Raw genomic sequence first — 24901 nt, 5'->3', positions numbered from 1 at the left:
ACTCCTCTGTGTGTGGAGCATCCACTGCTGTAATTGGTGTAAATCAGCCAGCAGACTGTAAAAGATGGACATTTACTGCCAGCAGATACAGCACAGACTGAATCAGAGGGAATATGGGGGGGGGGGCTAATGGTCACTGCGGCAGCTGGACTGGAGAAAATGAGCGAGAGCTACGGAGCGCGCTCAGATGAGTGTTCAATGGGTTGTGTTCTGACCATTTCAATCAGTGACTCAAAACAAGTTGTCGTGCAGAGTCTGAAGTATCTGAGTATCTGCTGTTGGAGTCTGAAGGCTCTGGGGGGGGGGGCGGCAATGACTGAAGGAGCCCTGGATGAAGAAGAAGAAGAAGAAGAAGAAGTCGTCTATGGAACTGTAAACCCATTAAACACACTGGGTCTGTCAGTCTGATGTCCAGGTTCCAGTTCACATCAAATACTGAAAACATTTATCAAATCAAAGTTTATTTCTATAACGTCAAATCACAACAAAAGTTCTGTGATGACACTTTACATCTAGAGTTAGGCCAAAGCAGACTGAAGACAATTTATAGAAACATACAAACACTAGTGAGAGGAGAGAGAGAGAGGAAGGAAAAAATACATTTAACAGCAGAGAGAGAGAGAGACTGGGGGAGAGAGGGAGAAGGGGGGAGGTAGGGGGAGACACTTGGATGGAACTGATGCACAGAAAAGTGAAGTAGAACATCTATGGAACTATAGAATAAACACTATGAGAACTATATGGAGAAGAGAGGAGGAGCACAGCAGCAGGTCCAGAGAGGATCCAGGGAAAACCTGTGAGGATCCAGGGAAAACCTGTGAGGATCCAGGGAAAACCTGTGAGGCGATAAAGCACAAAGACTCCAGGGAAGAAGTCAAGTCAGTAACATGTATTCACTGGGGCGTAAACAGGAGAGAGAATTAGGAGAGAAAAGGACAGAGGGAAAGAAGAGCAGAGAGGAGGTAATAGAGGAGGAGGAGGAGCAGAGAGGAGGTGATAGAGGAGGAGGAGGAGGAGCAGCAGAGAGGAGGTCATAGAGGAGGAGGAGCAGAGAGGAGGTCATAGAGGAGGAGGAGGAGCAGCAGAGAGGAGGTCATAGAGGAGGACGAGCAGAAAGGAGGTCATAGAGGAGGAGGAGGAGCAGAGAGGAGGTCATAGAGGAGGAGGAGGAGCAGCAGAGAGGAGGTGATAGAGGAGGAGGAGCAGAGAGGAGGTGATAGAGGAGGAGGAGCAGAGAGGAGGTGATAGAGGAGGAGGAGCAGAGAGGAGGTGATAGAGGAGGAGGAGCAGAGAGGAGGTGATAGAGGAGGAGGAGGAGCAGAGAGGAGGTCATAGAGGAGGAGGAGCAGAAAGGAGGTGATAGAGGAGGAGGAGCAGAGAGGAGGTCATAGAGGAGGAGGAGCAGAAAGGAGGTGATAGAGGAGGAGCAGCAGAGAGGAGGTCATAGAGGAGGAGGAGCAGAGAGGAGGTCATAGAGGAGGAGGAGGAGCAGAGAGGAGGTGCCAGAGTTTGCGTCTCAGATCAGAGCTCAGTGTCCTTCAGTCTCAGCCTGTATCAGCAGAACTCAGATCAGCCTGAGCTGAACTAACGATAGGATTCATCTGAAGGAAGGTTTGAACCTCCTCTGAAACAGACAGAGGGTGTCTCCTCCTCTGAAACAGACAGAGGGTGTCTCCTCCTCTGAAACAGACAGAGGGTGTCTCCTCCTCTGAAACAGAGGGTGTCTCCTCCTCTTAAACAGAGGGTGTCTCCTCCTCTGAAACAGACAGAGGGTGTCTCCTCCTCTGAAACAGACAGAGGGTGTCTCCTCCTCTGAAACAGACAGAGGGTGTCTCCTCCTGGACTGAGGCAGGAGGAGGTTCCACAATCGTGGAGCTTGATTTATATGTTCATGTTTCAGTTCAACAGTCAGACTAGAACCGTGTTTGTACATTTAAGATAAACTGTCGGCTTCAGTCACATGGTCAGTGTCGGTATCAGCTGTCCAATCACAACCAACAGATTTACAATCAGCCCTGGAGCCTTGGTTTTATTATGTGACCCACCCACTGGACAGGAGCGACTGGGAAGAAATAACATAAAAAAATAAAACAGGTCAGATTTGTTCCACGGTGTCTGTATCTGAACCTTCTGTTGCCATGGTGATGGACCCCCCCCCCCCAGACAGACAGAACCGATAAATCTATGAATGATTGAGGCATTTAACTTGATTTTGCTGCAAAAGCAAACACTCATTAATTTCTCATTTATTTTTTCTCTCATTCCAAACATCTTTTCTTCTTACATTAGTGTGTCCTTAATGGGAGGTTAATGTTAACTGTCGACATAATGAGTCGTGCAAACTCCCAGCATGCAAAGTGATGTTTGTTAAATGATCCCAGAAATCTGTGGTGTTCATGAACAGCCTCCAGTCAAATTAAAACACACTTATTATTATTATTATTATTATTAAGAAGATGATGTTTAGAGACAGAAGGGTTTTAGGGAACACACAAACAGGTCTGCAGAAGCACAACTTCAGTATATATTTCACAACAACCTTTCATGTAGCATTAATAAGATCAGAGCTAACCTAATGTTAATCCAGACTAAACTGAAGCTGCGAACATACACTGCCAGTCCGAAGTTTGGACTCACCAGGATTTTCTTTATTTTCATGACTATTTCCATTGTAGGCATCGAGACTATGAATGAACACATATGAAATTATGGAGTAAAAAAAGTGTGACATAACTCAGAATATGTTTTATATTTTAGATTCCTCAAAATAGCCACATTTTGCTTTTTTTATTGCTTTGCACATTCTTGTCATTCTCTCATTGAGCTTCATGAGGTAGTCACCTGACATGTTTTCCAACAGTCTGAAGGAGTTCCCAGTGAAGCTGAGCACTGGTTGGACATCTGTGGTCCATCTGTGGTCAGTTAAATGAGAAGGGGAGTCCAAACTGTGGACTGGTAGTGTACATTCAACTAAAAAATACATAGAAAACACAGTTTTATGTCAGTGCTAATCTGAGCAGGAACCAAAGGTCCCTGATTGCTCAGTTGCGTACAGGAATCCTTCCCTTGGCCTTAGAAACTGGCAGATTGACCCAAACCCCAGAAGAAAACAGACTTTGGATTGTGTGATCCGGGGGAAGTGGAAAATGAATCCCATGTTCTTTTGTATTGTCGTCTGTGATGAACTGAGAGCCTGTGTGTTTGACGACGTGTATGTTCTGGAGCTCTGATGAGGACCAGATGAGATGGTTGTTTAGTTCAGATGTATTTAAATTAGCATTATTTGTTTGTAAAGCCTGGAAAAAGCTGCAGATGTGTTTGTTTCAATTGGTCAGTACTTTGTTTAGTTCATATCTATTGTGTCTATTGTCTGGTATTTGATCTGTGGTTTGTATTTATGGTGTCTTATAAACCCATGGAAGGGCTGGACATGTGTATATGCAAGACACAAGAATAAAAAAAACATTCAACAGGAGGAGAACTGACTGACTCTGTCTGTCTGTCTGTCTGTCTGTCTGTCCATCCTGCAGATACTCTGAGCGCAGTTCCACTAAATGTGTTGGAATCACCATAGAGACTCGTCCAGACTACTGTCTGAAGAGACACCTCAGTGACATGCTGGGGTACGGCTGCACCCGCCTGGAGATAGGAGTCCAGAGTGTGTACGAGGACGTGGCCCGGGACACCAACAGGTCTGGGGGGGGGGGGGGGACGGACGACACCAACAGGGATGGGGTGGGAGTGGGGGGGCCAGTACACCACCAAGTGTGGAGGACAGGGGGGGGGGGGGGGGGGGGGGGGGGGGGGGTGGACAGATGGACAAATGTAACAGATGTACAGTTGGACCCGTCCTCATGTCCTTGTGTTTGTCTGTGTCCCCAGAGGACACACCGTCAGGGCTGTTTGTGAGTCCTTCCACCTGTCCAAGGACGCTGGGTTCAAAGTGGTGGCACACATGATGCCAGACCTGCCCAACGTAGGACTGGACCGGGACATCGAACAGTTTATAGTAAGTACACACCAGAGGCATGATGGGTAATACTGACCCACACTGTACTCAAACAGTTTATAGTAAGTATTAGTGTCATTGTACCCGTGGTTCCTTGTATGACAGTGCCCTCCTGTGGTGCAACAGCGTCATTGCACCCAAACGCCTCCCCGTGGTGTAACAGCGTCATTGTGCCCAAACGCCCCCCCGTGGTGTAACAGCGTCATTGTGCCCAAACGCCCCCCCGTGGTGTAACAGCGTCATTGTGCCCAAATGCCCCCCCGTGGTGTAACAGCATCATTGTGCCCAAACGCCCCCCCGTGGTGTAACAGCGTCATTGTGCCCAAACGCCCCCCCGTGTCCCATGTTTGCAACATTGATCGGACATCGATGGGACAGACACCGGACAGGAGTCAGGGCCGAAATGTACATTATATAGTAGGATGAACCACAATGGACACTGTACGACCCCCCCCCCACCCCAGTGTACCAAGGGCCCAACATGATTCTGCTTCAGGGGGCGGGGCCACTGTACAAACATGGTACTGTTTGTGTTCATTGTTTCAGAGCAGATTCATCTGTTGACTGATGAAATGTCAGATTTATGTCCTTTCTAATATCAGTATTGATCCCAGTACTGATGTGTGTCATGTCTGCAGTACTCAAATAATCAGATTACAGTTCAAAACTGTACTTTGGTGTCAGTAAATGAAACTGAATCAATCAATATTGAATTGAATTGAATCAAATTGTGATTAATTGATTCAGAACCTTATGAATGGAAATCAAATCAGTGAAGGAAACTGGCCCTAGATAACAGCAGTAATCTGATTACAATCAATTGAATTAACACACCTTCCATGAAATGGAAAATGGAGTTTTTAGAGGAAAACTAGAAAAGCACTCAGAGAGTGCAGACCTCCACCAAGACAGATCCCAACCCCCACCACCACCACCAAAATTTAATCATTTCTTCCTTGTGCCAGTATCAGCATTTACTGAAAATTTCATGAAAATTCATCCATAACTTTTTTTCAGTTGTCTTGCAAACAAACAAACAAACTGTGGCAAAAACATAGCCTCCTTTGCAGTAAAAATCGGGAATTTATCAGAAACATATATATATATATACACACACACACACACACACACATATATATTGGTTTATATTTAATTTTATATAAACCGATTTAATATTTAATATGAACACAGACACACAGAAGAGCTGTGAGCACATTTGAGCTTACATGTATAGTTCCAGATATATTTCCCAGTGTTTTACAGTGACCTGTGTCTGTGAATGTTTCCTTTGAACAGTTCGACTGTACATCTGTTCATAAATCCACTGCACACAGGAGAGTTTTAGAAGCAAAAGTAGAAACAAAGGGACTAAAAAGTGCAGCTGGAACATGTATTTTTTAAGTCTTTGTTTGTGAAATTAGTCATAATAACTTTTTCTTTGGTAAATGCGTCACGACAGTTTCCCAGTGTGTGTAGTAACAGGTGTAGGTGTGTGTGTGTGTGTTCAGCAGCAGCAGGTGGACTGGGTTTGTCTGATTAGAACCATGGATGTGGTCCAAACAGTCAGAACCAGTCCACAGGTGGAACTGGAGGAAGGTAATGAGGACTCAGTGGGGCAGTGTTCACTGGTTCAGGCTCTGCTGGGTTTGGGTTTGTACAAGAATAAAAACAGAGGAAGAATAATAAAAAGAGAGCAATTAAGGAACGAGCCTGTGGTTCTGCTCTGAGTCTGTCACTCAATGAGTCAGAAGAACAGTAAACATGAAGACAAGCTGGACCACATACTAGTCCCACGTGGGTCTAGTATGTGGTCCATGGATCAGATCATGGACATTAGAGCCCGACTGATATGGGATTTTCGGGGCCGATGCCAATATTGAAGGCTAAAAAAAAGCTGATATTCATTATATTGGCTGATATCTGATATTGGCTGATATATGAAATCAGAACACTGATCTACACAGGATTTAATAATCTTATATTAGATTATTGTGGACAGCTGCATTAACAGTTGCATAAATCTTTGTTTATCTCACACAGATAATTAACCCAACTTTTAACCATTCTTAATGTCTGTCAGAACATTTATTAGTCGGTCCAGTCGATCATTGACTCCACTGATTGTCCTCTCTCTGTCCTCTGGTGACTCGGGTCAGTATAGACCCATGCCGGTCTGGCTCGGGTCAGTACAGACCTTTGCCGGTCTGGCTCGGGTCAGTACAGACCTTTGCCGGTCTGGCTCGGGTCAGTACAGACCTTTGCCGGTCTGACTCGGGTCAGCACAGACCCATGCCGGTCTGACTCGGGTCAGCACAGACCCATGCAGGTCTGATGGGCATCCTCAGCTGTTGGACCAGAGGATGGTCTAACACTGGGGAGTCAACAGGAAGTCTGTGTGACAGGAGGATGATACTGGGTCTGACCGTCTACTCTCTCAATGTTGGAACATAATAATTTGAGTGATTTAACATGAGTCCCAGTCTTTGATTTCCTCTTTGATATTCTGACATGATCACACATGAACCTTTATGTAGTTTGGCTGTGATCGGACTGTTGGATGACCCATAGAATGAACCCAGGTTTGTGCTAGCCTATCTCCACATCTCTATTGGCGATGCATTTTCCTGGTTGGCGAAGTTGTTTTCAACCCGTGTAGCCACAGTGGCCAAGGTATTTTTTAGTAAAATCAACCAGCTTACATCTGTGATCGAAAATGTCCGAGCGATAACCAAGGAAAATAACAAATGCGGTCTCCACTATTGAAGAGCGCTGCTGAGAGCGATCCAACTCACCTCAACGTTTCCAATTTTTTACGAATTCACACGAACACGTCACTTGTGGGAAGTTACCGCTAGCTCATTTCATCATGTACAACATCTGTCAGTATATTGATGGTGGATGAGTACCCAGACACAGAGGGGTACGGAGCAGTGCAGACCTCCACCAGCGGAAGTGCAAACCAAACCTCTCACTCATTTGTCTTTTCTCTTCCTGCTGAAGCTAAACTTTTAAACCTTACCAGAGAGAACGCTGCAACATTAGTATCACACTAGTGTTCCCTCTGTCGTCTACAGGTTTGGTATTACTGACTTTCTTCTTCTTCTTCATTAAACTTTCCTCTTCTTCGTGGTATTTGTCTAGTATGGTTAATTCAGAGCGGTGCCCCCTGGTGGATTAACTGACAAACGCTCATTCCAACACATTAAATGTCAGTAGCAGCACTTTGTTCCAGTCAGACTAATGACAACGACAATAAAGCACATTTACAAAAGGAACTAACAACTGGAATGGGATTATTAAGGACTCAGATCGGTACTCGTTATCGACAAGTACTCAAATGTAAGTACTCATACTCGGTCTGGAAAAAAGTGTGTGTGAAAAGTGAAAAACTGTCAGAAGCCCCAGCTGCTGCAGACACCAGGGCCGTAGAGCCAAAGGATGGGGGTCAGGAGGCTGAAAACACCTGTGGTGATCCACTCTATGGATCTGTCCACCGTCCAAGAGTTGAAAAGAAGTCAGTTATCTGATATCTAAGTTTAAATTAGTAATCAGTCCATGTCCATTCTAGTCTGGGCAGGAGGACTTTCTAGTCTAAATAAAATAATTTCCAGAGTCCATATCTGTTCATATTTAATAACCAAATGACTTTATGATAAATCATGTCTCACTGATAAATTTATTTTATATTGAATCTCATATTGAATCTCATGAACATCAGAATAATTGTATTTATAAGTCTATCATTTATTGTTTTGTTATACATTAGATTAGAAATAAAAATAGTTTAGATGAAAATGTTGACTTCAGTTAATTTTTTATGATTTTTTTTTGTATAAAACTGAAGCCCGATTGAACAGATTTTTAAACTCAAGATGCACCAGAATGCAGGAAAAAGACTGGACCCAGACTGGACCCAGACCGGACCCAGACTGGACCCAGACTGGACCCAGACCGGACCCAGACCGGACCCAGACCGGACCCAGACTGGACCCAGACCGGACCCAGACTGGACCCAGACTGGACCCAGACCGGACCCAGACTGGACCCAGACCGGACCCAGACTGGACCTGACTCGACCCAGACTGGACCTGACTGGACCAAGACTGGCCCCAAACCGGACCCAGACTGGACCCAGACCGGCTGTGGCTGTTTGTGGCTACACTCATTTCTGCTAATGTAGCCACAGTGGCTGGATCTTTCATTTTCCTAGCACAAGCACAGTGAACTAATGTCTGTCTGACACAAATACTAACTCTGTATTTACTTGGGGCTGATCCCAGTTTGCACTGTCAGTCCTGTCAGTCCAGTGTCAGTCCTGCCAGTCCAGTGTCAGTCCAGTGTCAGTCCTGTCAGTCCAGTGTCAGTCCAGTGTCAGTCCTGTCAGTCCAGTGTCAGTCCAGTGTCAGTCCAGTGTCAGTCCTGTCAGTCCAGTGTCAGTCCTGCCAGTCCAGTGTCAGTCTAGTGTCAGTCTAGTGTCAGTCCAGTGTCAGTCCTGTCAGTCCTGCCAGTCCAGTGTCAGTCCAGTGTCAGTCCTGCCAGTCCAGTGTCAGTCCTGCCAGTCCAGTGTCAGTCCAGTCCAGTGTCAGTCCTGTCAGTCCAGTGTCAGTCCAGTGTCAGTCCAGTGTCAGTCCTGTCAGTCCAGTGTCAGTCCTGCCAGTCCAGTGTCAGTCCAGTGTCAGTCCCGTCAGTCCAGTGTCAATCCTGCCAGTCCAGTGTCAGTCCAGTGTCAGTCCTGTCAGTCCAGTGTCAGTCCAGTGTCAGTCCTGCCAGTCCAGTGTCAGTCCTGTCAGTCCAGTGTCAGTCCAGTGTCAGTCCTGTCAATCCAGTGTCAGTCCTGTCAGTCCAGTGTCAGTCCTGCCAGTCCAGTGTCAGTCCAGTGTCAGTCCTGTCAGTCCAGTGTCAGTCCTGCCAGTCCAGTGTCAGTCCAGTGTCAGTCCTGTCAGTCCAGTGTCAGTCCTGCCAGTCCAGTGTCAGTCCAGTGTCAGTCCTGTCAGTCCAGTGTCAGTCCAGTGTCAGTCCTGCCAGTCCAGTGTCAGTCCAGTGTCAGTCCTGTCAGTCCTGCCAGTCCAGTGTCAGTCCAGTGTCAGTCCAGTGTCAGTCCTGTCAATCCAGTGTCAGTCCAGTATCAGTCCTGCCCGTCCAGTGTCAGTCCAGTGTCAGTCCTGTCAGTCCAGTGTCAATCCAGTGTCAGTCCTGCCAGTCCAGTGTCAGTCCAGTGTCAGTCCAGTGTCAGTCCTGTCAGTCCTGCCAGTCCAGTGTCAGTCCAGTGTCAGTCCTGCCAGTCCAGTGTCAGTCCACTGTCAGTCCTGTGTCAGTCCTGTCAGTCCAGTGTCAGTCCAGTGTCAGTCCAGTGTCAGTCCTGTCAGTCCAGTGTCAGTCCAGTGTCAGTCCTGCCAGTCCAGTGTCAGTCCAGTGTCAGTCATGTCAGTCCAGTGTCAGTCCAGTGTCAGTCCTGTCAGTCCAGTGTCAGTCCTGCCAGTCCAGTGTCAGTCCTGTCAGTCCAGTGTCAGTCCTGCCAGTACAGTGTCAGTCCAGTGTCAGTCCTGTCAGTCCAGTGTCAGTCCTGCCAGTCCAGTGTCAGTCCAGTGTCAGTCCTGTCAGTCCAGTGTCAGTCCAGTGTCAGTCCTGTCAGTCCAGTGTCAGTCCTGCCAGTCCAGTGTCAGTCCAGTGTCAGTCCAGTGTCCGTCCTGTCAGTCCAGTGTCAGTCCAGTGACAGTCCTGCCAGTCCAGTGTCAGTCCAGTGTCAGTCCAGTGTCAGTCCTGCCAGTCCAGTGTCAGTCCAGTGTCAGTCCTGCCAGTCCAGTGTCAGACCAGTGTCAGTCCAGTGTCAGTCCTGCCAGTCCAGTGTCAGTCCAGTGTCGGTCCAGTGTCAGTCCTGCCAGTCCAGTGTCAGTCCAGTGTCAGTCCTGCCAGTCCAGTGTCAGTCCTGTCAGTCCAGTGTCAGTCCTGTCAGTCCAGTGTCAGTCCTGCCAGTCCAGTGTCAGTCCAGTGTCAGTCCTGTCAGTCCAGTGTCAGTCCTGCCAGTCCAGTGTCAGTCCAGTGTCAGTCCTGTCAGTCCAGTGTCAGTCCTGCCAGTCCAGTGTCAGTCCAGTGTCAGTCCTGTCAGTCCAGTGTCAGTCCAGTGTCAGTCCTGCCAGTCCAGTGTCAGTCCAGTGTCAGTCCTGTCAGTCCAGTGTCAGTCCTGCCAGTCCAGTGTCAGTCCAGTGTCAGTCCAGTGTCAGTCCTGTCAGTCCAGTGTCAGTCCAGTGTCAGTCCTGTCAGTCCAGTGTCAGTCCAGTGTCAGTCCTGTCAGTCCAGTGTCAGTCCAGTGTCAGTCCTGCCAGTCCAGTGTCAGTCCAGTGTCAGTCCTGTCAGTCCAGTGTCAGTCCTGCCAGTCCAGTGTCAGTCCTGCCAGTCCAGTGTCAGACCAGTGTCAGTCCAGTGTCAGTCCTGCCAGTCCAGTGTCAGTCCAGTGTCGGTCCAGTGTCAGTCCTGCCAGTCCAGTGTCAGTCCAGTGTCAGTCCTGCCAGTCCAGTGTCAGTCCTGTCAGTCCAGTGTCAGTCCTGTCAGTCCAGTGTCAGTCCTGCCAGTCCAGTGTCAGTCCAGTGTCAGTCCTGTCAGTCCAGTGTCAGTCCTGCCAGTCCAGTGTCAGTCCAGTGTCAGTCCTGTCAGTCCAGTGTCAGTCCTGCCAGTCCAGTGTCAGTCCAGTGTCAGTCCTGTCAGTCCAGTGTCAGTCCAGTGTCAGTCCTGCCAGTCCAGTGTCAGTCCAGTGTCAGTCCTGCCAGTCCAGTGTCAGTCCAGTGTCAGTCCAGTGTCAGTCCTGTCAGTCCAGTGTCAGTCCAGTGTCAGTCCTGTCAGTCCAGTGTCAGTCCAGTGTCAGTCCTGCCAGTCCAGTGTCAGTCCAGTGTCAGTCCTGTCAGTCCAGTGTCAGTCCTGCCAGTCCAGTGTCAGTCCAGTGTCAGTCCAGTGTCAGTCCTGCCAGTCCAGTGTCAGTCCAGTGTCAGTCCAGTGTCAGTCCAGTGTCAGTCCTGTCAGTCCAGTGTCAGTCCTGCCAGTCCAGTGTCAGTCCAGTGTCAGTCCTGTCAGTCCAGTGTCAGTCCTGCCAGTCCAGTGTCAGTCCAGTGTCAGTCCAGTGTCAGTCCTGCCAGTCCAGTGTCAGTCCAGTGTCAGTCCAGTGTCAGTCCAGTGTCAGTCCTGCCAGTCCAGTGTCAGTCCAGTGTCAGTCCTGTCAGTCCAGTGTCAGTCCTGTCAGTCCAGTGTCAGTCCTGCCAGTCCAGTGTCAGTCCAGTGTCAGTCCTGTCAGTCCAGTGTCAGTCCTGCCAGTCCAGTGTCAGTCCAGTGTCAGTCCAGTGTCAGTCCTGCCAGTCCAGTGTCAGTCCAGTGTCAGTCCTGTCAGTCCAGTGTCAGTCCTGCCAGTCCAGTGTCAGTCCAGTGTCAGTCCAGTGTCAGTCCAGTGTCAGTCCTGTCAGTCCAGTGTCAGTCCTGTCAGTCCAGTGTCAGTCCAGTGTCACATACAGTATCGTCCACTCTTTCCTCAGACAGGCTGAGTTCGTCTCTTTTCTCTTTCCTTTAAAGTAAAACTGTGCATATGCTTTTATTTCCAGTCAATCTGAGAACCCTTAGAACCCCCCCCCACACACACACACACACATTTTTATTTTATTGAGCTGTTGTGAAGGTGCTGTGTTCATCTTCGTCTTCCTTACTAGTTTCTTCAGACATCTTCTCTGACTAAACTACTGGTTGGACTGCACAAACACAAACATGTTTAATGATCACTGACAGTTAAAGTTGGTCAGTTCAGCTGTAAACTGTTTCAGATCAATAATCCTGTGCTTTCTTCTGTTTTTCTGCTTTAAATGCCAGAGCTCCTCAGTTTTTCTTGTGGTCCATGTGCTGTTGTTCAGTCAGATGTTTGTGTGTCAGTGTTTGGATAGTCTGTGGACTCCTCCTCTGATGGGCTGATAAACCGGACCTGCTGTTAATTCAATTCAATTCAATTCAACTTTATTTGTATAGCCCAATATCACAACAAGGTTATCTCAAAGGGCTTTACAGAGTCAGTTAGAGTAAACAACAGTCAAATGAACAGCAAGAAAATGAGTAGTGTCCAGGGCATCCCCCGTCCTTAGACCCTCCTTCTCGGCAAGGAAAAACTCAAAACCCAGTGGGAAAAGGGAGAAACCTCGGGGAGAACCACAGTGAAGGAGAGATCCACTCCCATGGACGGACAGGCTATAGATGCACCAGGACTGATGGACGTCCATTTGCAGATGTAGTTCTAGTCTACAAGGATGCAGTAGGGTGGACACATGGGGGGTCCATCCCGCTGGATGAGACAGGCAGGGGCGAGGAGGCCCATCCACAGTGGTGAGGCCGAGGACGTCCATCCAGACAGGTGGGGGAGGGGGTCAGGACACAGGACAGGGCAGGACACAGATGGGTTAACTGTTCCACTCATGATGGAATGTGCTCTGGTTTGTGTTTGTGTTGGTGCTGATGTTGGTAAATTGGACTTTTGCAGACACGAATACATGCAGGTCACTGCTGCATTTACTGCTGCAGGTGGACAGATGGACAGATGGACAGGTGGACAGATGGACAGGTGGACGATAGAGGGTTGTGTCTGTGAGCACATTTGTTGAATTACCTCTGTGTTTGTGTGTGTGTTTACACGATAACATCTGTAAGCTGGTGTGTGGGGGGGGGTGGGGGCGGGGGGGGGGGGGGTGCAGGATTAAATGGAAAAATCTCTAACACTGTATTTGTGTCTCCTTTCTTCACTGCAGTTTCATCCTGTCTCAGGTTTAGGCCTGTGTGTGGGCAAGAACATGGACATATAATACGACGATCACCACATGATGTCACCACATAGCATGATACTGTTAAAAAAGGCCATTTTTTTGTTAATGGGGCCGGTTTTGGACCCTTTGATGGGCCGGTTTTGGATCCTTTGGTGGGCCGGTTTTGGACCCTGTGGTGGGCTGGTTTTGGACCCTGTGGTGGGCTGGTTTTGGATCCGTTGGTGGGCCGGTTTTGGACCGTTTGATGGGCCGGTTTTGGATCCTTTGGTGGGCCGGTTTTGGATCCTTTGGTGGGCCGGTTTTGGACCCTTTGATGAGCCGGTTTTGGATCCTTTGGTGGGCCGGTTTTGGACCCTTTGGTGGGCTGGTTTTGGATCCTTTGATGGGCCGGTTTTGGATCCTTTGGTGGGCTGGTTTTGGACCCTGTGGTGGGCTGGTTTTGGATCCTTTGGTGGGCTGGTTTTGGACCCTGTGGTGGGCTGGTTTTGGACCCTGTGGTGGGCTGGTTTTGGATCCTTTGGTGGGCTGGTTTTGGACCCTTTGGTGGGCCGGTTTTGGATCCTTTGGTGGGCTGGTTTTGGACCCTTTGGTGGGCCGGTTTTGACCCTGTGATGGTCCAGTTTTGGACCCTTAGGGGGGGTGGTTTTGGACCCTTTGGTGGGCTGGTTTTGGACCCTTTGGTGGGCCGGTTTTGACCCTGTGAGGTCCAGTTTTGGACCCTTAGGGGGGGTGGTTTTGGACCCTTTGGTGGGCTGGTTTTGGACCCTTTGGTGGGCCGGTTTTGACCCTGTGATGGTCCAGTTTTGGACCCTTAGTGGGGGTGGTTTTGGACCCTTTGGTGGTCCGGTTTGGACCCCTGGACCACGTTTGACACCTGTGTTCTGTCTTCCCTTCTTTTTGTTTTGTCTGTTTTTTTTCGTCTCTTCCTCCTGTACCGTTTCAGCCCCTCTCTCTCTGTCTCTCTCCCTCTCCCTCTCCCTCTCTACTTCTCTCTCTCTCTCTCTCTCGTCTCTGTCCTCCATCCCCTCCTCCCCCTCTCTCTCTTATCACTGTGACACTTCTAGATGATGTGACTCCCCTTTGCTCTTCCTCATCATATCTAATCTTCCGTGACATAATTCCTTTTTGGCGAGGGGGCACAAATATGCGGTGAAGCTGGAACCGTCGTCACTGCTGGGTCTGAACTGAGCATGTGCAGGAGTTTCACTGTTCTGTCTGCATCACACTGGTCTGAACTGAGCATGTGCAGGAGTTTCACTGTTCTGTCTGCATCACACTGGTCTGAACTGAGCATGTGCAGGAGTTTCACTGTTCTGTCTGCATCACACTGGTCTGAACTGAGCATGTGCAGGAGTTTCACTGTTCTGTCTGCATCACACTGGTCTGAACTGAGCATGTGCAGGAGTTTCACTGTTCTGTCTGCATCACACTGGTCTGAACTGAGCATGTGCAGGAGTTTCACTGTTCTGTCTGCATCACTGGTCTGCACCAACAGTTCCTCTCTCAGAGTTCTCACTAGGATGTTTTCATAGCGTAGGGGCACCACGTACGTGGTGCACCGCGAGTTTTGTAGGGGGTCTGGGGGCGTCCTCCCCCAGAAAATTTGTAAATGTCTAACTCTCTGAAACACTGTTTCCTGCATTTTGAGGGGCAGATTTTGTGGAATGAAGCCAATAAATGATGTGATATTCCCCTTCGTTTGTCATTGCTCCCGCGCTTCGACGCAGACATGATCGTAGAAAAATATTCACTAGCACGAAATTAGTGATAATGGGAGCAGCACTCACACCACACACACACACACACACACACACACACACACACACACACACATACACACACACACACACACAGGCTAAAGTTTAGATCTAATTTTCCACTGGTGATCGGTCCATTTAAATCAGATAAATTGATTGAAGTCTCATTGTCAGCCAATGAGCATAAGGCAAGTGATGTTGGTGGGCGGGGTCAGACAATACCAAGGCACACAAAGGGGTGTGGCTTCTATTGTTGACATTTCCTGTCTGCAGCGCTTTGAGTCAAGACAAAGGAATAGATTTATTCACATTCAAATCTGGTTCTCATTACGCTGGACAATCACACACTACACACACACACAGTGTTGTTGTGTTGTTTCAGCAGTCACAGGGGGTCCTGTGGTGGTGTAATCAGTGTCAGTGGTGTGTGTTTTGTCCTTTGGGTGTTACCGTAGTCAGTTCAGACATGGAAGGAAGTAGCAGACACGTGTGTGTCATTGTGTTTGTGTGGACACAAAGAACGTTTGTGTGTGAGTGTTTGATGTTCAGCTGTTGTGTTAATGAACAGTCACACCTGTCTGTGATGGAAACTGTTGTTCTTAGATTAAAAGACGTTGGAAATCTGAAGTCCATCTGAAGATGCTAATCGTTAGCATGTCTATGGATTTTCCCATTTATGTTAGCATCGAGCTAGCAGTCTTTTGTCCTTCATTTGAATGTATAATGGTGTTAATGTGGTGGAACACAGAACAGAAGTCACACATGTTGTGTTTGTGTGTTCAGTTTTACACTGAAGTCTGCAGGAAAAGTGGGGACTGAAGTTTAGGACGTCTGGTTTTTCTGTTAAACCTGTGATCCATCTGCACAACTACAGCTGGACACACACACAATACACACAAACACCACTGGACACACACACAATACACACAAACACCACTGGACACACACACAATACACACAAACACCACTGGACACACACACAATACACACAAACACCACTGGACACACACACAATACACACAAACACCACTGTACACACACACAATACACACACAAACACCACTGTACACACACACAATACACACAAACACCACTGTACACACACACAATACACACAAACACCACTGGACACACACACACAATACACACAAACACCACTGGACACACACACAATACACACAAACACCACTGTACACACACACAATACACACAAACACCACTGGACACACACACAATACACACAAACACCACTGTACACACACACAATACACACACAAACACCACTGTACACACACACAATACACACAAACACCACTGTACACACACACAATACACACAAACACCACTGGACACACACACACAATACACACAAACACCACTGGACACACACACAATACACACAAACACCACTGTACACACACACAATACACACAAACACCACTGGACACACACACAATACACACAAACACCACTGGACACACACACAATACACACAAACACCACTGTACACACACACAATACACACACAAACACCACTGTACACACACACAATACACACAAACACCACTGGACACACACACACAATACACACAAACACCACTGGACACACACACAATACACACAAACACCACTGGACACACACACAATACACTGGACACACACACAATACACACAAACACCACTGGACACACACACAATACACACAAACACCACTGTACACACACACAATACACACAAAAACACCACTGGACACACACACAATACACACAAAAACACCACTGGACACACACACAATACACACAAACACCACTGTACACACACACACAATACACACAAACACCACTGTACACACACACAATACACACAAAAACACCACTGTACACACACACACAATACACACAAACACAACTGTACACACACACAATACACACAAACACAACTGTACACACACACACAATACACACAAAAACACCACTGTACACACACACAAACACCACTGTACACACACACACAATACACACAAACACCACTGTACACACACACAATACACACAAAAACACCACTGTACACACACACACACAATACACACAAACACAACTGTACACACACACACAATACACACAAAAACACCACTGTACACACACACAAACACCACTGTACACACACACAATACACACAAAACACCACTGTACACACACACACAATACACACAAACACCACTGTACACACACACAATACACACAAACACCACTGTACACACACACAATACACACAAAAAACACCACTGTGTACACACACAGTGTCGGGGCCCCCCAGGGACAGTATCGGAGCCCCCCAGGGACAGTGTCGGGGCCCCCCAGGGACAGTGTCGGGGCCTCCCAGGGACAGTGTCGGGGCCCCCCAGGGACAGTGTCGGGGCCTCCCAGGGACAGTGTCGGGGCCCCCCAGGGACAGTGTCGGGGCCCCCCAGGGACAGTGTCGGGGCCTCCCAGGGACAGTGTCGGGGCCTCCCAGGGACAGTGTCGGGGCCCCCCAGGGACAGTGTCGGGGGCCCTGACGTTCAGTGATGCTAGCAGAACCCTGGCTCTGAAACACATTCAGCAAAGGCAACGGATGTGTTTTTTTTTAAACGGTAAAAAACACAACTGTGGGTTCGGCTGCATTCTCATGTGATGGATGGAATCTGTCCATGAAGGGAGATGACAGCTGGACCGACCAATCACAGCCTTCCATTAGTGGAACATTCACTATTTATAGGATGTCACTTCTCACTTATGATGTTCATACATGTTCAGAGGTTTTATGAATCAGGCACTTCTATGACAATAAAGAAGGTAAATGCACTAGAACATGTCCGATTTATTAGACCATATTCCATAAAGTAAAAGTAGTGTGAATACAATGTGTACACGACGCCCCCCCTGAGGAACACCAAACAAAAAAAAAAAATATTGTTTAATAGATCATTTGGTAATGATCAGGTAAGTACCACAAAGACAGGTTCAACTACACTGTAAAAAACAAAAACCAAACATGAACCTCCACCATATCTGCATTTGAATAAATACCTAAAAATACCCATACAATACTTTTTAATATTGTACTTTTTGATATCCATACAGTATTGTGTAATGAAATATTGTGATATATTGCAGAAGTGATCTTTTCTAACAGCCCTAGCTGCTGTAGAGGAGCAGAACTCAGGTTAGAGTAGAACAGGAACTACTGGAACTGTTGGGCATGGATCCTTCTGTTGTTGTTGTTGTTGTTGTTGTTGTTGTTGTTCTTCTTCTTCTTCTTCTTCTTCTTTTCTTCTTCTTCTTCTTCTTCTTCTTCTTCTTCTTCTTCTTCTTCTCCTTCTTCTTCATATTCAGACTCGCAGTGGTTTTAAAAATAGCTCATGTGAGTCAAATCAAAGTCTGTCTGATTACAAACCCAGCTCCGTCAAACAGGCTTTAATCCTCTGAGGGGAATTCAGATTTGTGACAGATTTCAAAAGCATATTTGTGGAATCAATTGAAATGTCGGAGGAATATTTGGGTTAAATTCTAGATCAAATATCAGCACATACTGCGTTTGTTCAGTAGATTCCATTTGTCCTGTAACTGAAAGGGTCTGAATGAGAAGGAAATGCTGTAAACATGATGAAAATATCAGTAAAAGGATGAACACATCAGTAAACAGACGTCTGCTTCTACAGAACTGAACCTCTGTGGAAATGGGGGATTTCATGGTGTCTGCTTAAGCCTGTCGGTCTGGACGTGTTTGTTTTTTCTGTATTTAATTCCTTGGTTCTGTCCTGATCCATCTGGACTTGTTTTTTTTCTGTCTTTAACCCTTTCATGCACAGTGGTCACTCCAGTGGTCAGTCCAGTGGACAGTTCTTCTCCAGCTGTTCTATTGTATATTCATGGGTTTGGTTGTTTTAGTTCCAGACCAGCCAACACAGTGGACACTAATGCACCATCCCATAATAATCCACTGACATTCAGACCAGTACTGTAACTGTGCTGTTCTAGATAAACCTGATCTGCACTGACAGGTGTGAGTGGAAATCAATTGCTAAATGTTATTAGACTGTAATTAACAGTTTTCTTAAATTAAAAATGTTTTTTTGTATATTATCTCCATGAAGTGAGTAATAACTAGTATTAGAATATGATAAAATGTGAGAAAACATCAGATTAGCTGCAATAAAAATGTTTTTATTTCATACTTTTCACACAGTTTATCGCTTTGTTTTTGCATTTTAAATACATGCTTCTTTGCTTCATAAATTAAACACATGGTGTCCAGCTGAGTGGACATTTTCGTAACTCCATGAAAAATAGTTTCATATAAAAAGTTCCAGTTGGTATGTAATTTTTATGCCTAAAGGGGAATAAAATCACTCAAGAAAAAAAATCTTGACTACGGTTCTCATAATTCATACATGAAAGGGTTAATTCCTCTGTGCTGTCTTGATCTGTCTGGACTTGACTACCAGTGTTTTTTTTTTCTGTATTTAATTCCTGGGTTCTGTCCTGATCGGTCTGGACTTGTTGTTTTTTTTCTGTATTTAATTCCTGGGTTCTGTCCTCATCCGTCCCCTCAGCCCTCCGTCAGCTCTTGGATCAGACTCGGCTGCAGCAGAACTTTCCCTCCTCTGTGTCCGTCACCGTTGTCCTGATAATGAAATTCCATTAGAACGTCCTCCTGCTCTCAGACCCCCTCACACTTATCTGTGCTTTACAGATGCTCTGTGTCCCAGAGGGGGGGTTGGGGGGGGTCCATCAGTCACAGGTTCCTGTTCACCCACACACACACACAGGCTGTAATGGACCAGAGCAGGTGGAGAGTCCTGGTCCTGGTTTCCAGACTCCTGTCTCTGTATCAGTCTATGGGGATGGGTTTGATTGGACCCCCCCCCTCTTCAGCTTTAGTCAGGGACATGGGGGGGGGGGGGCATATCGTCCTGTGGTTCTGAGCCATGACCACAGTGACAGATGATAGAAACATTCTGATACACACTGAGACAAAAGATGAAGTCACTGGATTCTGGAATCAGAGGATTTTACTTGTAAGGACTGGAGTCCATCCAGCAGGTGCAGCAGCTGACTGAGGAACAGCAGCAAGTTTAGGATCTGATGGGAAAAAAAATAAAATAAATAAATGTATGTATGTATGTATATACTAGTCTTTATTTACTAATACCAGGAATTCCATCCATCTGACATTTTTGTCAGACCCTGTAGAAGCCAATAACATAATAACGGCCGATAATGTAATAATGACTGATAACGTAATAAATTTGCTATTTTTAAAATGTAATAGGCCAATAATGTAATAAAAGTCCTGAACTGATAATGTAATTACTTATAACTTATTACGTTATTGGCTCAGTTATTACATTTGCTTTTTTTTTTTTTTTACCAGGAAAATATCGTAATAACCATCCAATAATTTATACATTATTGGCCAAAAGTTATTACATTATCGGTTCAGGACTTTTGTTACATTATAGGCCTGTTACTTTTTAAAAATGGCAAATTTATTACTTTATTGACTGTTATTACATTATTGGCTTCTACAGACCCATTTCTCAATTTTTGGATTTCTTGTACACATTTTTTAAAATTGTAACAGTTTTTTTCCCAAACTGTTGTAAAACACTAGGTTGTTCAGACGGTGTGTGACCAGACTGACCGTTAACATTTGGGCTGAACAGTGGTCGTGTTGTTTGGACTGAACTCCCCAAACAGAACAGTCCTTTAGTTTAATCTAGTCAACCCTTATCTTTAATTAAACGTCCACATTAAGCCCTGGGTGTCAGTGAGGAGGAGGGGCAGGGTGGGGCTATTAGTAAGCTCCGCCTACTTTCCGCTAGTTTTCTGTAGTTTGTGTTTGAGCTGCAGCTGTAGCCGTTTATTCACACTGTGGTTTTCAGTGCAGAGCCGTACATTCATCTGCTTCTGTCGTTTTCCCCCTCCTTATTTTCTCTGACTCACAGTATTTATTTTTCCTCCTTACATCTGCACTTTTCCTGGTCACACTCAGAGGTTGTCGGTGTGAATCCCATTACCTTTGCAGCTGTGACAGACATGCGGCTGTGTCATCAGATCTGTTTTTTATCTTTGCTCTGTGTTTGTTCCAGGAGTTCTTTGAGAACCCGGCGTTCACACATAGGCTCCTGGATCATCAGTTTTGTGTTTTTCATCTTCACTCTGTTTGTTTGTTTGTTTGTTTGTTTGTTCCAGGAGTTCTTTGAGAACCCGGCGTTCACACATAGGCTTCTGGATCATCAGTTTTGTGTTTTTCATCTTCACTCTGTTTGTTTGTTTGTTTGTCTGTTTGTTTGTTTGTTTGTTTGTTTGTTCCAGGAGTTCTTTGAGAACCCGGTGTTCACACACAGGCTCCTGGATCATCAGTTTTGTGTTTTTCATCTTCACTCTGTTAGTTAGTTTGTTTGTTTGTTTGTTTGTTTGTTCCAGGAGTTCTTTGAGAACCCGGCGTTCACACACAGGCTCCTGGATCATCAGTTTTGTGTTTTTCATCTTCACTCTGTTTGTTTGTTTGTTTGTTTGTTCCAGGAGTTCTTTGAGAACCCGGCGTTCACACACAGGCTCCTGGATCATCAGTTTTGTGTTTTTCATCTTCACTCTGTTTGTTTGTTTGTTTGTTTGTTTGTTTGTTTGTTCCAGGAGTTCTTTGAGAACCCGGCGTTCACACACAGGCTCCTGGATCATCAGTTTTGTGTTTTTCATCTTCACTCTGTTTGTTTGTTTGTTTGTTTGTTTGTTCCAGGAGTTCTTTGAGAACCCGGCGTTCCGTCCAGACGGTCTGAAGCTGTACCCGACCCTGGTGATCCGAGGCACCGGTCTGTACGAGCTCTGGAAGACCGGACGATACAAGAGCTACAGCCCCAGCACCCTGGTGGACCTGGTGGCACGGATCCTGGCCCTGGTGCCCCCATGGACCCGGGTCTACAGAGTCCAGAGGTGAGACAGGAAGACTAATGCTGCGTTTCCACTACATGGTACTGACTCGACTCAGCTTGGCCTTTTTGTGTTTCCATTATGAAAAAGGACCTGGACTCTGGTAACTGGTACTAGTTTTTTGGTATCTGGTACCTGGTACTAGTTTTTATGAATCTGATACCTGGTACTAGTTTTTGGTATCTGGTACCTGGTATTAGTTTTTATTAATCTGATACCTGGTACTAGTTTTTTGGAATCTGGTACCTGGTACTAGTTTCTTAGAATCCAGTACCTGGTACTAGTTTTTTGGTATCTGGTACCTGGTACTAGTTTTTATGAATCTGGTACCTGGTACTAGTTTTTTGGTATCTGGTACATGGTACTAGTTTTTTTGGTATCTGGTACCTGGTACTAGTTTTTATGAATCTGATACCTGGTACTAGTTTTTGGTATCTGGTACCTGGTACTAGTTTTTATGACTCCTGTACCTGGTACTAGTTTTTTGGTATCTGGTACCTGGTACTAGTTTTTTTGAATCTGGTACCTGGTACTAGTTTTTTGGAATCCGGTACCTGGTACTAGTTTTTTGGTATCTGGTACCTGGTACTAGTTTTTTTGAATCTGGTACCTGGTACTAGTTTTTATGAATCCGGTACCTGGTACTAGTTTTTTGGTATCTGGTACCTGGTACTAGTTTTTTTGAATCTGGTACCTGGTACTAGTTTTTTGGAATCCGGTACCTGGTACTAGTTTTTTGGAATCTGGTACCTGGTACTAGTTTTTTGGTATCACCTCTGCTGAGGTTCCAGAACTGGGGACCAGGGGGACCACTGGGACCAGCACTAATCTGATTGAATATAATCAGATTAGTGCTGTTATCAGATCAAACAGATTGGATCAGACTGTTTACAAGATCCATAATAATCAAATCAAATTTTATTTCTATAGCGCCAAATTATAACAAAAGTTCTCTCATGACACTGTACATCTAGAGTTGGTCTAAACCAGACTGAAGACAGTTTACAGAAACCAACGAACACTAGTGAGAGGAGAGAGAGGAAGGACAGAGTACCTGTAAGTGCAGAAACCTGGAGGACGGACGAGTGACAGGACCAGCTGGGGTTAAAGACAGAGTAGAGGAGGAGAAAAGAGAGAGAGACTGGGGTAGAGGGGGAGAAGGGGGAGACAGGTGGATGGAACTGATGCACAGAAAACTGAACTAGAACATTTATGGAACTGTAGAATAAACGGTCAGAACCATGTGGAGAAGAGAGGGATGACCATGACCACAGACTGATCTCTCTTCTCGCCTCTGTCTCTCTCTGTCTCTCTCTTTCTCTTTCTCTCCCTCCCTCTCTCTCTCTCTCCCTCCCTCTCTCTCCCTCTTTCTCTTTCTCTCCCCCTCTCTCTCTCTCTCTCTCAGGGACATCCCTATGCCTCTGGTCAGTTCTGGAGTTGAACATGGGAACCTGAGGGAGTTGGCCTTGGCCCGAATGAAGGACATGGGCACTGAGGTGAGACACCCCCTAAAGTGAGGTGAGACACCCTCCCCCCTAAACTGAGGTGAGACACCCCCTAAAGTGAGGTGAGACACCCCCCAGACTGAGGTGAGACACCCCCTAAACTGAAGTGAGACCCCCTCCCCCCTAAACTGAGGTGAGACACCCCCCAAACTGAGGTGAGACACACACACCCCTAAACTGAGGTGAGACCCCCCCCAAACTGAGGTCAGACACCCCCCAGACTGAGGTGAGACACCCCCTAAACTGAAGTGAGACCCCCTCCCCCCTAAAGTGAGGTGAGACACCCCCTAAAGTGAGGTGAGACACCCCCCAAACTGAGGTGAGACACCCCCCCCCAAACTGAAGTGAGACCCCCTCCCCCCTAAACTGAGGTGAGACACCCCCCAAACTGAGGTGAGACACACACACCCCTAAACTGAGGTGAGACACCCCCCAAACTGAGGTCAGACACCCCCCAGACTGAGGTGAGACACCCCCTAAACTGAAGTGAGACCCCCTCCCCCCTAAAGTGAGGTGAGACACCCCCTAAAGTGAGGTGAGACACCCCCCAAACTGAGGTGAGACACCCCCCCCCAAACTGAAGTGAGACCCCCTCCCCCCTAAACTGAGGTGAGACACACACACCCCTAAACTGAGGTGAGACACCCCCTAAACTGAAGTGAGACCCCCTCCCCCCTAAACTGAGGTGAGACACCCCCCAAACTGAGGTGAGACCCCCCCAAACCCCCGTCAGCTCCTTTCTCTTAGTGTCCTGTTGAACTGGACTGTGATCCAAACCCATCTTGTGGGGGTGGGGGTGCTGACTGTCCCAGTAGAGTTTTTGATAGAGTTCAGTGATAGAAGAGGGACTGAAAACTGATGGAGCACAGAATGGGGACACCCCCCACCCACACTCACACCCCCACAGGTCCACACCCACACATGTCCACATATGCATAAAATAGAAAGGGAGGGGGCTACCCAGGAAAACACCCACAGGGTCCAACAGAACCACAGGGTCCAACAGAACCACCACAGGACACACAGGGTCCAGCAGAACCACAGGGTCCAACAGAACCACCACAGGACACACAGGGTCCAACAGAACCACAGGGTCCAACAGAACCACCACAGGACACACAGGGTCCAACAGAACCACCACAGGACACACAGGGTCCAACAGAACCACAGGGTCCAACAGAACCACCACAGGACACACAGGATCCAGAACCCTGATCCAGAACCACCACTGTGCTAAAGAGCGTCCTGTGAGTCTGAGCTGAGGGTCCAATCCCCCCCGCACTATCTGCACTAACGACCCCAGGACACAGAGGAGGAGATGCCATGTTTAAAGGAGGCTTCAGTGTGTCCTAGTGGTCGTCATGGAGACGGTGGGCTGTATTTAAATGAGGGTTCGGTGTGTCCAAGTGGTTGTCATGGAGACGGTGGGCTGTATTTAAATGAGGGTTCAGTGTGTCCAAGTGGTTGTCATGGCAGCGGTCCAGTTCTGGCCCAGTCCACCAGAACCATCTGACTCTTTCTATGTGTTTGTGTTTCAGTGTCGGGACGTCAGAACCAGAGAAGTGGGCATTCAGGAGATCCACCACAAGGTCCGACCCTACCAGGTAAGTCCAGACCACCTGGACCTGGACCAGACCACCTGGACCTGGACCGTCTGGACTTGTCCATGTCCCCGGTCCGGACCCCGGTAGAGTAGACATCGTCCTAGTCCTGGTCCATACGGTCTCTCATTGACCCCCCGTCCCTGTAGGTGGAGCTGGTCCGGAGGGACTACGTGTCCAACGGGGGCTGGGAGACCTTCCTGTCCTACGAGGACCCCGAACGGGACATTCTGATTGGTCTGCTGCGTCTGCGCCGATGCTCCGCCCAGTCC

The 24901-nt window shown here is 47.1% G+C and overlaps 1 protein-coding gene across 1 annotated transcript in view; it reads left to right on the top strand.

The window, feature by feature from the left end:
* Nucleotides 1-24901, top strand: part of elp3 (elongator acetyltransferase complex subunit 3) — a 49325-nt gene that overhangs the window by 18098 nt on the left and 6326 nt on the right. The window contains exons 8-13 of the mRNA XM_030129390.1: nt 3531-3692; nt 3883-4009; nt 21333-21526; nt 22929-23019; nt 24567-24632; nt 24779-24901. The exon at nt 24779-24901 is cut by the window's right edge and continues 105 nt beyond it. Coding sequence (XP_029985250.1) covers nt 3531-3692; nt 3883-4009; nt 21333-21526; nt 22929-23019; nt 24567-24632; nt 24779-24901 — 763 coding nt within the window. The remainder of the gene's footprint in view (nt 1-3530; nt 3693-3882; nt 4010-21332; nt 21527-22928; nt 23020-24566; nt 24633-24778) is intronic.

Source organism: Sphaeramia orbicularis, unplaced genomic scaffold (genome assembly GCF_902148855.1).
Source record: "Sphaeramia orbicularis unplaced genomic scaffold, fSphaOr1.1, whole genome shotgun sequence".
NCBI classification, from domain to species: Eukaryota; Metazoa; Chordata; class Actinopteri; order Kurtiformes; family Apogonidae; genus Sphaeramia; species Sphaeramia orbicularis.
Note: the sequence above shows the minus strand (reverse complement) of the source record. Positions and strands in the feature narration are given on the sequence as shown.